The sequence below is a fragment of the Plasmodium reichenowi genome, chromosome 14, assembly GCF_001601855.1.
Source record: "Plasmodium reichenowi strain SY57 chromosome 14, whole genome shotgun sequence".
NCBI lineage: Eukaryota > Apicomplexa > Aconoidasida > Haemosporida > Plasmodiidae > Plasmodium > Plasmodium reichenowi.
The window spans coordinates 105,428-118,269 of record NC_033659.1 but is presented as its reverse complement, the minus strand read 5'-3'; the positions used below and the strand labels follow the sequence as shown (position 1 = coordinate 118,269).

Here is a 12,842-nt window from a genome sequence, read left to right as displayed (position 1 = left end):
CTCTTATATATTTTATTTCATATCAATTTATTTTTATTTTTATATTTTTTTGTTTTTTTTTTTCTTGGAATGTGTAGGTTTGTTTATTTTTGGCTTTAGTAAATAGGAAGAGGATATAAATGAGCAAGATTGGATATTGTAGAAATTTTAAAGTTGATATATATCAAAAAGAGTAGAGAGGAAGAAATATAATTAAAAATATAAATAAATATAAATCTATATATATATATATTTATTTATTTATTTATTTATTTTTTTTTTTATTTCTTATAAACTTAAAAATTAGATCTTCATTAATTTCATTCCTCCTCATTACAGTACATTTTTAAAAATATGTTGTTTGCTCAATGTGCATAAAAGAGTAATATTTAAAAAAAGAAAAAAATGATAAAAGTACTTCTTGCAGTGCTTTTTATATTAATTAAATTGGAAAATATTGTAGGTGAGGATGAGAAAAGTGTAAAAAATATATGTGTATGTGATTTTACGGATAAGTTAAATTTCTTACCTCTTGAGAAAACAAAAATATTATGTGAATTAAAACCACAACATGGTGAAGATATAAAAATAATAGCTAATAAAGAATATGAAATAAATTGTATGAATAATTCTAAAGTTTTTTGTCCATTAAAAGATACTTTTATTAATAATACAAATATAAAATTATATTCTCCAAAATTACATTTTGAAATTAAAGATATTACACATAAAGGGAAAAATGCAGCATTATATTATTTAAAAATTGATGAGGAAGCATCTGATATATTTTTTTCTTGTTCAATAAAACCAAAACAAGTATCTGGTTTATTAGAAGGAGAAGTACGTGTAAATTTAAAAAAGCATATAAATGAGGAATATTCTATATTTAATGAAGAAGAAGATGTACATGTTTGTGATTTTTCAAAAGGTAATTTGGATATAACCCCTTCAGCTGGATTTTATGTTAAAAATTCAAGAAATGTAAGTTGTATTTATAGGGTTATCCCAAATAAATTATTTTTAATAAAATTACCTAAACTTGATATAGTTACAGAAAAATTATTACCTAGTATAGTCAATTGTTTATCCGAATTTTCATTTATAAATTTTACTTTAAAACATGTACAAGAAGGAGATAATTATATATCATTTAATGTTATTTTTGGAGAATTTAAAAAACATTTTAATTTAACATGTTCCTTAGATTTATCTGATTTTAAGCAAGAACCTTGTAATGTTGGAAAGACAGCAAACATAACATTTATATTTTCTAAATGAAGGACGAAGCAATTTGTATGGATAATAAAATATAATGTGGATGAAAAGTATATTTTTTTCTCGCATAATATATAATATGTTTTATATAACATATATATAAATAAATAAATAAATATATATATATATATATATATGAAATAATTTTTATGGAAAATTTTAAAGGAGTATATATATATATTTATGTACATATCCATTTTATGTTAAATAGATGGAGGGTAAAATATTTACATATGATGATAGTACATTTAGTAAAAAAATTATAAATTAATAAAATTATCCTATATATAGACACATTTTATATCCACAATAAATGATATATATATATATATATATATATGTATAAATTGTAAGGACATGGGATAATATATAAATATATATATATATATTATTATTATCATTATTTATTTATCTTATAATTACTACAATGTTTTAACATGAACTCTATTCATTGTTATTATTGATCTACTATTTTATTGAAAATATATATATATTTTATATATATATATTTTTTTTTTTTTTTTTTTTTTTTTTTTTTTTTTTTTTTTGGTAATTTTTTTTTTTTTTTTTCCAACATAATTAAACTGTAATACTTAAGATGGAAAAAAAGAAGATAAACAAATAAAATAAAAAATAAAAAATAAAAAATAAAAAATAAAAATGATTACCTTTTGTCTTTTTAATTAAAAATATTTTTTTTTTTTTTTTTTGGAAAAGGTACTAATCTTTAATTATAAAAATGTTAAATTATATTGTAAAGCAAAGTTTATTCCTTAAATATATATACATATATATATATATATATATATATATATAATATTGTTATGTTTTATTTTAATTTTTTTTCGTATTATCCATTTGATTATATATTGTATGAACACGTAAATGTATAGAGATAATAAAATAATTAACACCCTTTTAAGTATTCATAACACATAATGCCAGAATTAAAACAGATATATGCAAATAATATTTTTGATAATGATAAGTTGAAAAGATTTTTCTTAAAATATCGATCAAAAGAAAAAGTATTATATTCCTTTACATCAGAAAATGTAAATATTATCTTTAAAAAAAATTATAAAATAATAATAAGATGAATATGTAATAATATGTATGTTTTATATGTCTATAAATATCTGATTTGTTTTTTCTTTTTTTTAATGAAAACATGTTGATAAATATTTTTTTTTTATAGTATACTTTTATAAAATTTATAAATGATAAATATAAAATATATATATATATATATATATATATATATATATATATATATATATATATCCTATATAGTTTTTCTAAATAAATATAAAAGCTCGTGAAATAAGAAATTTTTCTTATTCTGTAGGATATCATAAATGAAGAGAAGAGAAAAAGCAAAAATAACTTATGCATGTTAAAATATAAAGTAAATAAGAAAAATCAAAATATGAACAAATAAAGGGAAATATATATAAATAAATAAATAAATATATATATATATATATATATATATTTTTCTAACAATATAGAATATATGTCTTAATATACATACAAGCAAAATTTTCAAATACTCCAGATGGGTATATTTATTTTTGATCATATTTTCCAAAGATTTTTTCTATCTTCTTTTAAACAAAGTTAAAGCGAAAAATATTAAAAATGTATATCAATACTTTTATATATTTATATTTATATATTTATATTTTGAGTAGAAATATGATTTTATATCAGATATTTTTATTTCCATTCTCTTATTTGGATGTCTTATCGAAATAATTTTTAACTTTTTAATGGATTCAACATATATCTTTTATTTTATGTTTTTTGATATTATAACATTCATACTGTTATTCTTTGATATCTTTCTTTTCGAAAAATATTTTTTTGACTTTTTTATTTACTTTACAAATGGGTAATCGAAAATAAACACTTAAATAATATATATATATATATATATATATATATATATATATATATATATATGTATATATGTATGTATATATGTATGTATATTCTTGTGTCTATATATTTTTATCCTTTAGCTTATATAGCTGGAAAAAAATTGACAAACATAATGTAATATACCTAATACAATTATTTAAGTCCTTGCGCATAATTAAGATATATCGCTTCGTAATTAATTTTATAAAAAAACATACTAAGGAAAAATACAAGCACAGAAATGAGTGGAATGTAACAAATAAATTAATATATAACTAGGAGTATCGTAAATATAGGTTCTATATATATATATATATATATATATATATATATGTATATATGTATATATTATAGTTTGAAAAAATGGAAAGTATGAAAAATAGACCATTGAAGGTATAAACAAAAAACAGAATTTTTAAAGAATATATTTATATATATTCATATATAGAAAGATATATTTACATACAATTTATTTTATTTTATTTTATATTATTTTTCTCAGGAAAGTTTAAAGTTCACAAATAAAATGCACTTAGCTCTTATCAAAAGATATTTCATGTCTTTAATTTTTATAATGTTATCTTATATAATGATAGAAATAGTAAGGGATAAATATAAAAATTATACATTATCATAAATGTTCAACATAGGTTAGTTTTTTTTTTTTTTTTATCATTTTTTATTGTTCTTTTTTTCTTTTGTTTATGTGTAGATATATATCTCAAAGGAGAGCAAAAGCCCTATGAATTATTTCATCTATAATTTGGATCTGTTAAAAAAAAAAAAAAAAAAAAAAAAAAAAATATACACACATATCTATTTATATGTTATACAATATCCTTCATTTCTAACTTGATTATTTATTTTTATTTTTTTCTAAACCAATTTTGTAGTATAGTATTTGATGAATTTTATGAAACGGAATTTTTAAAAGCTCTATACTTTTATAGTGTATATATAAAAAGAAAAATCAAATATTATATATATATATATATATATATATATATATATATATATATATATATATATCGTACGACAAATTAAAAGTATATATGATAAATGCATTCACATATTAAACTTTATATTATAGGCTATTCAGAAAAATAAAAGAGATGAAGAATATTTAATAAGTATTAAATCAAAAAGGAAATTGAAAAATTTTATTAACAAGAAAGAAATACATATATCAGGAATTAATTATCTGCTATGGGATTTTACAAACTTATCACATGTAAAAAGAAAAAAAATATATACAAGAAAAAATAATGAAATATGGTCTACTCAAAAAATATAACAAAAGAAAAGATACAAATATGTTGTATATATATATATATATAATCCTTTTATGTACATAGAATGATCTATTAAAATTTGTTACTCCTTCAAGTGATAACCAAAATGTTGAAGAAGAAATTATTTTGGATCATACAATTAAAAACATAAGTAAAGAATGAGAAATATAAATAGTGTATTTTAATATATATACATGTAAGGTGTATAAAAATAAAAATATTTTTTATTTTGTGTAGATGAATTGAGATACTTTGAAACAAAGATATATGAATCCAAAGATTTTATATTTCAAATAAATATAAAGAGATATATAGAAAGAACTATTAAAAATATTATAATATTGAAAATATTTATTATAATAGTAAATATAAAACAAATTGAAAAAATATATATGTATATATGTATATTTGTGTATTATTTATAATATATTATAAATTTATTATGGTTTACTCACCTTTCATTTTTATATTTCTTTGCAGTTTTCTTTTATAATATTGTTCTATTTTACATGTGAATTAAATGTCTTATTATTTCCTATAGAAAGCATATTGAAAAAATTAAAACTTATGAAGTACTTTTAAATAGAAATTTTTTACATATTTTTGTGTGTAGAATATTATTATATATACCTTAATGCATTTTTTTTTTTTTTTTTTTTTCTTTTTCTTTCTTTTGTAGATCAAATCCGACCTTAGCTTTGGAAATGCAAGAAGAATTATTGAACCATGAGTTAAAAAATATATTAATAAACACAAAATTGAAGAGGTGAATTATTATTTCATATATATAATGAGAAAAGAATAATAAAAAAGAAAGAAAAAAAAGAAAAATATATATATATATATATATATATATTTTTCCTACAGGAAAAGCATTAAAGAAAATTATGAAATTTTAAAAATGGAAGAAAACTTAATGAAATTAGGAACATTAATGTTATTAGGTTATAAGAGGGGGAAAAAAAAATACATACATATATATATATATATATATATATGCTCTTTATAATATATTATAATGTTATAGCTTTTCTTTTTTTTTTTTTTTTGTTTATGATTTTCTAGGTTTCGGTGAAGCAGGAGCGAAAATTATTTCAAAAAATATTAACGAACAGGAAAGAGTAAATTTATTGATCAATGGAGAAATCGTTTATTCTGTTTTTTCCTTTTGTGACATAAGAAATTTTACAGAATTAACAGAAGTTTTAAAAGAAAAAGTAAAAGCATATAAAATATGTTTTGTTAAACTACTTGAGGGAAATAAATAGACACACATATATATATATATATTTATTTATTTATATAAATTTAACAGATTATGATTTTCATAAATTTGATTGCTGAAATAATACATGAGTGTTGTGATTTCTATGGGGGAACAATAAACAAAAATATTGGTGATGCATTTTTGTTAGTTTGGAAATATCAAAAAAAAGAATATTCGAATAAGAAAATGAATATGTTTAAGTCTCCAAATAATAATTATGATGAATACTCAGAAAAAGAAAATATAAATAGGATATGTGATTTGGCTTTTCTATCTACAGTACAAACATTAATTAAACTCAGAAAGGTATGAAGAATATGAATAAAAAAAATATATATATATAGAGAGAGAGAGAAAGAATTGAAATAATATGTATTTTTTATATTACATTATATATTATTATATAATTTTTTTTTTTTTTTTTTTTTTTGTCACATATATATATATATATATATATGTCACATATTTAAGTCAGAAAAAATACATATATTCCTAAATAATGAAAATATGGATGAGTTAATTAGGAACAATATTCTGGAGTTAAGTTTTGGACTTCATTTTGGATGGGCTATAGAAGGAGCAATAGGAAGTAGTTATAAAATTGATTTATCATATTTATCGGAAAATGTAAATATAGCTAGTCGATTACAAGATATTTCTAAAATATACAAAAACAATATTGTTATATCAGGAGATTTTTATGACAATATGTCGGAGAAATTTAAAGTAATATATTATGCCACTAACATATATTATATGCTTGTCACATATATATATATATATATATATTTGTTTTTTTTTTTTTTATTTTTTTTTTTTTATATATGTATATATATTTAAGAATTCTCTTAGGAAAATTGATAGGGTTACTCTTAAAGGATGTAGGAACCCATTAAATTTATATACATTTGATATATGTCTTAATAAGGTTAATTTTTAAGGGGGGGAAGAGTAAAATAAATATGCAAATATACACATATATATACATATATATTATATATAATATTTATGTATATTAGATTACGAAGAAAGTCAATATGGAAAATTTTGACGCCAAGCCTCATTTTGACGTAAAACTTTTAAAGGTTATTATGATATTGTAAAATTGACCTTTTTTTTAAAATATACATATATATATATACATATATATATATATATATATATATATATATATATATATATATGAATTAAAAAATAATTGCAGGTTTTTGATGATATAAAAAAGAAGGCCGAACGAAAAAAAAGAAAAAAAGAAGTTCTTAATCTTTCATATAATGTAAGGCTACGCTTATATTTATACCTTAACACATATAAATAAATAGATTAATATATATATATATATATATATATTTTTTATGTATTCTTTAACTTTTACATTTTTAGCTTTATGAAGAATATGAAAAAAATGACGACATAAAATTCATAAAGATACACTATCCTAAAGATTATTTGGAACAATTCAAAATTGCCCTTGAGTCGTATTTAATAGGGAAATGGAATGAATCAAAAAATATATTAGAGTATTTAAAAAGAAATAATATTTTTGAAGATGAAATTCTTAATCAGCTGTGGAACTTTTTGAGTATGAACAATTTTGTTGCACCTAGTGATTGGTGTGGATATAGAAAATTTTTACAAAAGTCATAAAAATTATTTATATATATAAAATATTGATACTATTAAAAGGATTGAGTTAATTATTTTTTTTTTTTAAAACAAAAAAATTGAAATAATAAATATATATAAATATATATATATATATTTAATGTTGTACATAAAAAATATATAAATAATTACATATGGGAGTTATATAAAAAGTAAATTATATGTCAATTATAATATATATATATATATATATATATATATATATATTTTTTATTTTATTTTATAATTACATATGGATAACATTTTTATTATTTTCATTTTTGTTATTACTCATACAAGGGCATTTAAACTTTCAACATAATTATAAGCCTTTTCCTGAACAGTTTTTTGGCTATGCATATTTCCTTGACTTTTTTCGAATAGTAACCATTTTGTAAAAATAATTTTCATAACTCTTGGTTTAAATTTATATGACAAAAATCTTTCAAAGATATTTCTAATAAATTGTAGTTCTTTTAAATTTAACTTGATTTTTTCTTTATTTTCATTTTTTGTTAAGGAATTAATATGTATATCTAGATAAGTAAACCAAAGGTCTGACCTTTTAGGATATTCTTGAATTAATTTTTCGAAATATGTTTTTCCTCTTTCTTTATTTGAATATTTATATTCAAAACGTGCAGCATTAATTATCATATTTAAATGTTTTTTTTTGGGTAATGAATGTAATGATTTTAATAAAATGTTATGTGCATATTCTTCATCTTTAAATGTATTATGTAATATTTGTAAATAACATGACCATATTTTTTTAGAATATTTAAATTTTTTAATTGCCTCTTCACATAAATCTTTTAATTCTGTTAATTTTTTATTCTTTTTTAATATATGAATTGTATGTAAATAAATTGATTTTTCATTATTACATAATAATGCTCTTTTGAAAATATCATTTAACTTATCACCATATAAACATTCCATATTTATATAACATAAATATATATTTAACTTTTCATCTATCTCATGAATATCTATAGTTTTTAATGCTCTTTCTGCAACTTTGCGGGCTTCTTCTAAATTATTTTGTTCTAAATAAAAAGCGATATAACTGATCCATATGGCGCTCTTATTTTTTTCCGAAGCTATTAATCTTTCATAATCGAAGGATGTTACTTTATTATTATTATTAATAATAATATTATCATTATTTTTTAGTTCTTTATTATTATTATTATTATTATTATTATTATTATTATCTAAGATGTCGTCATCGTGATCACGTATAATATCATCATGGTCATATATAATATCATCCTCGTGATCACTTATAAAATCGTCATCTTTCCTTTCATCATTATTTTCTAATTTTTTACCTTCCTTTTTATTACTTTTGTCATTTTTCTTATTCTTTTTTTTTGAATTTTTGTTGATACCATCCAATTTGTCCTTGTCCTTGTCCTTGTCCTTTTCCTTTTTCTTTTTCTTTTTTTTGTTGTGTTTCTTTTCTTCACATATATTTGAATATAAACCTAAATTGCTCGTTTCATTCATTTCTTTAGTTACAGATTTTCCCTCTTTTTTTTTCTTTTTTTTCTTTTTATTCTTTTTTTTATTTATTTGTTCATCTTTAATGTGGATGATTTTGTTCATTTTATTTTCTTCTACCTTCTTATTTGTTATATAACTATCTTCTTTTTGTTCAACCATTCTGTATAATTTGTATGTTCACTAAAATGTATATATATATATATATATTTATTTATTTATTTATAAATTAATAATAAATATATTATTTATTAATTTAATACATATTGATTTTATTCTTTATTTTCTGTAATAATAGAAAAAAAATAAAGAATTACTTTTTTTTGGAAATATTTATTATTTATTCAAATAAAAGAATCATCTTTAAATGTATTTATATTTTTTTCTATAATCTTTTATTTTTTTTTTAATTCTTTCTGTAATAAATAAATTATATATAATAATAATATAATAACTGTTTTTTTTTTTTTTTTTTTTTTTATTAAAAGAACGTTGTAAATAAATAAATTAAATACATATATAATATATATATATATATATATATAATAATATATATAATTGTATATATAATTTTAATACGTAAAATATATTATAATATATAATATATATTTATATTATTATATTCTGGTATTAATACAAATTTCCTCTTTTTTGTTCTTGTTATATAGAATTTGTATATATAAATAGTAAACAAAAAAATAGGTTTTGATTATTTCGTCATTTTATAATATCTTTATAAAAATTATATTTTTTAATTGAAGTAATTCTTTTTATATTATTGTAATACATAATATTTTAAATATATTATATATTTTTTTTTTCAGAGAATAAAATATAATGTTATAAATAAAATGAATAAATAAATAAATATAAATATAAATATAAATAAATAAATATATATATATATATATATATATATATATATATATATATATATATGTTTTAAAAAAATATAAAACCTTTTTGTAAATACCACATTTAAACTTCATCTTTTTTTTGAAATAATTTTGATTTAAATTGATTAAAATGTTTGAGTTGGTCGTTTTTTACTTTTTGTTGTGATATATATTTAATATTATGAACTCGGAATAAATTATTCTGTGTTCTAAATACACAAGGTATAGCTACTTTTGCTGCTGCTTTTTTTAATACTCTATATACAGGGTCATCAAACCCTAATGTATTGAATGGGCTTATGGTAGGTATAGAAAAAATAGTTTTTCCTGAAGGTACTCTAGCTACAAAATGATCAATGATTCCTTTACCTTGTCCCATTTTTGTTCCATCAGGTTTTTTTGTTACACTATAAGTTGCATGAACATCAATCAAATATTCTTTTTTCTTTCCTAAATATTTACGTATTGTTTGTTTCATTTCAGCTAATTTTTCTCCTCTTATTCTTTTTGGACAAGCAGCTATTAATGATTTCCCAATTTTTATATCGGGTCCATTCAAAGGTGTTATTCTACCTTTCGGAGCTTTTAATCGAACAGGTAGAGGACTTTTATAAATTATTGGGGGCATCTTAATTTATTTTCTTTTTTAAACGTACACATATTAAATATATATGATACTGATCATATACATATACATATATATATATATATAAATATATATATATATGTTAATTTTATTAATGAATTACTTTAATGGAATAAAAAATATACAATCAAATAAATAAATAAAATATATACATATAATATAAAGGGGGAATGTTATTTAAAAATAAAAAATAAGAAAATAATTATATGTATTATTCATATATGTATTGATAAATAATGTTAATTTTTTTTTTTTTTTTTTTTTTATGCGCACTATAAGATAATAAGATAAAATTTAATATATACGTTATAGTGTAATTTATATTAATCTTATTAATAATTATGTACTTATATAAATAATTATATTTTATAAATTTCCTTTTTACTTATTTTTTATTTTTCAGAAAAATATATAATAAATATTATTAATAATCTTCCTATGGATTATCCCACTTTATAAATCTTTTCTTATTTTAAAATTATAACTTATAGTATTATATATATATATATTACTTTTTTTTTAAATATCACACACATATAATATATTCTAACATATATATATATATAATTTTTTTTTTGTTGCTACGTGTTTTATGTGTATATAATGATTGTTAAAATATTCAATAATTAACTTAAAACGTTTTCCATATTATACGTTATTTATGAACATTGTTGGTGTTAGTGCATTGATAAATATTATATATATAAAAATAAAAATTATGTAACAAAAAAAAAGAACACATATATATAGTGTAAACACAAAGTATGGAAACAAAATATTAGAATATATATAAATTTACTCATTTATGTTAAGAAATACATATATGATGGGATAACATATTTAATATATATATATAAACAAAATAAAAGAATTATTTCTTTTTCCTTAAAAATAAAAAATATAGTAACAAAAGCAAGATATAAAATGTATGAACTATTAATTTAAAAAAAAAAAAAAAAAAAGGATATTTACTATATTCAACTAAATAAAAATATTTATATATCAATTATTCTTTTGTAGAAATTAAAAATTCTGATTACGTTCATTTATTTATATTAAAAATTTTCTTGCTTTCTTTTTGTATTATATATTATAACTTAACATGAACAAGAACAACTACATTCTTCTGTTTGAACTCCTGTAACACTTTTGCAGGAGGAATAGCATTCGGTTATATTATTTTGTGATCCTGTTCCTTGGTCGGTTTCTGGATCAACTTCGGGGTCAACCTCTGGTTCTACTTCGGGCTCGACCTCAGGTTCTACTTCTGGTTCTACTTCAGGTTCCACTTCAGGTTCCAATTCCGGTTCGGTTACTTGTTCTGATTTTTCAAGTGGCAAGTCGTTACATTGTCTGGAACGAGAAGATGTCTTTGTCATTTTTTTACGATATCTTTTAGATCCCTTACTGGCATGTCTATATTTCATTGAAAAACCTGTTTTATTTTTACAACTACATTCGCATTCACAAAAATTATCTGGGAGACATTTAATACATTCCTTTCCAGTTTTTTTGGGTGAGAATATATCTATAGCTGAATAATTCTTTATATTACTATTATTATGGTAATGAATATATGGAGTTCTATTTTCGGATTTGTTTCTTACTCCTTTACCGTATGCTAACGTAAGAAGGAGTGTTAAAAGAAAAAAACAAGTAAAATTTTTCATATTTATAGATAAGTAAATTTGTTATAGTAAAAATTAATATAAGAAAAAAAACAAAAAAAAAAAAACAGATGAAATTAAAGAAAGGAAAGAAAAATATTCAAAAATATATTTATGTAATTGTTCAATTTTATAAAAAGAAAAAAAAAAAAAAGGTATATTTCTCAATAAGTAGAATAGGTGTTATATTATTTGTCAATATTAAAAAATTATAAAAATAAAAATTTATTAAATTTAAAATAAAAATTAAAATATATTAATAATTGTAAAAATATTTAATGTTTGTAAAATAATCTATTAATAATTAAGAAAATAAAAAAAAGACATTTTCTTTTTTAAAAATGTTTTGGTTGTTCCTATTATATAAATAGCTACATATAATCTTTTTTTTTTTTTTTTTTTTTTTTTTTAAATAGCCATATGTATTTATTTTTTTATTTTTTTTTTTTTTTGTTTAAAATGGCTGTATGTATTATTTTATATTATATATATTATATTACATTATTTTTCTTTTTCTTTTTTTTGGAGTATCCAAATATATGATATGATTTAAGTCTATGACAGTTTTATTTTTGGTGCATATATCGTGTAGACGTTTATTAATTCTTAAGAGTATACAGTATAATAAGGAATATAACATTAAAATGAATCAAATTTTTTTTTTTAATTTAATTTTTTTTTTTTTTTAATAATGGAAATGAGAATATATTTTGAGGATAATTTTATTTTTATTTATGTACAACCATT

At 18.6% G+C, this 12,842-nt stretch overlaps 5 protein-coding genes across 7 annotated transcripts; 2 read left to right on the top strand and 3 right to left on the bottom strand.

Moving 5' to 3' along the window:
* Positions 1-384: 384 nt before the first annotated feature.
* On the top strand, positions 385-1,257 carry PRSY57_1404000 (hypothetical protein; the record flags this gene model as incomplete). Its single annotated transcript, XM_012909657.2, has 1 exon — positions 385-1,257. The coding sequence occupies one exon, from the start codon at positions 385-387 to the stop codon at positions 1,255-1,257; it is 873 nt and encodes a 290-aa protein (XP_012765111.1).
* A 935-nt stretch (positions 1,258-2,192) lies between these two features.
* PRSY57_1403900 (adenylyl cyclase alpha) lies at positions 2,193-7,383 on the top strand (the record flags this gene model as incomplete). Of its 3 annotated transcripts, XM_012909656.2 has the most annotated exons (22): positions 2,193-2,309; positions 2,603-2,662; positions 2,766-2,816; positions 2,949-3,148; positions 3,279-3,429; positions 3,532-3,570; positions 3,680-3,778; positions 3,890-3,948; positions 4,071-4,128; positions 4,268-4,408; positions 4,533-4,620; positions 4,707-4,831; positions 4,950-5,041; positions 5,149-5,235; positions 5,337-5,413; positions 5,535-5,686; positions 5,785-6,042; positions 6,208-6,462; positions 6,578-6,664; positions 6,756-6,821; positions 6,941-7,012; positions 7,120-7,383. In XM_012909656.2, the coding sequence occupies 22 exons, from the start codon at positions 2,193-2,195 to the stop codon at positions 7,381-7,383; spliced, it is 2,598 nt and encodes an 865-aa protein (XP_012765110.2). The 3 variants fall into 3 exon arrangements, with proteins under 3 accessions (XP_012765110.2, XP_019969910.1, XP_012765109.2); XM_020115253.1 differs by lacking the exons at positions 2,193-2,309; positions 2,603-2,662 and having other exon boundaries at positions 2,813-2,873; positions 2,968-3,148; XM_012909655.2 differs by lacking the exons at positions 2,193-2,309; positions 2,603-2,662; positions 2,766-2,816; positions 2,949-3,148; positions 3,279-3,429 and having other exon boundaries at positions 3,541-3,570.
* A 288-nt stretch (positions 7,384-7,671) lies between these two features.
* PRSY57_1403800 (rRNA biogenesis protein RRP5, putative) lies at positions 7,672-9,048 on the bottom strand (the record flags this gene model as incomplete). The annotated part of the gene is made up of 1 exon (XM_012909654.2): positions 7,672-9,048. The coding sequence occupies one exon, from the start codon at positions 9,046-9,048 to the stop codon at positions 7,672-7,674; it is 1,377 nt and encodes a 458-aa protein (XP_012765108.2).
* An 816-nt stretch (positions 9,049-9,864) lies between these two features.
* Positions 9,865-10,410, bottom strand: PRSY57_1403700 (mitochondrial ribosomal protein L16 precursor, putative; the record flags this gene model as incomplete). The annotated part of the gene is made up of 1 exon (XM_012909653.2): positions 9,865-10,410. The coding sequence occupies one exon, from the start codon at positions 10,408-10,410 to the stop codon at positions 9,865-9,867; it is 546 nt and encodes a 181-aa protein (XP_012765107.1).
* A 1,115-nt stretch (positions 10,411-11,525) lies between these two features.
* PRSY57_1403600 (secreted ookinete adhesive protein, putative) lies at positions 11,526-12,098 on the bottom strand (the record flags this gene model as incomplete). The annotated part of the gene is made up of 1 exon (XM_012909652.2): positions 11,526-12,098. The coding sequence occupies one exon, from the start codon at positions 12,096-12,098 to the stop codon at positions 11,526-11,528; it is 573 nt and encodes a 190-aa protein (XP_012765106.2).
* Between the last annotated feature and the right edge of the window lie 744 nt (positions 12,099-12,842).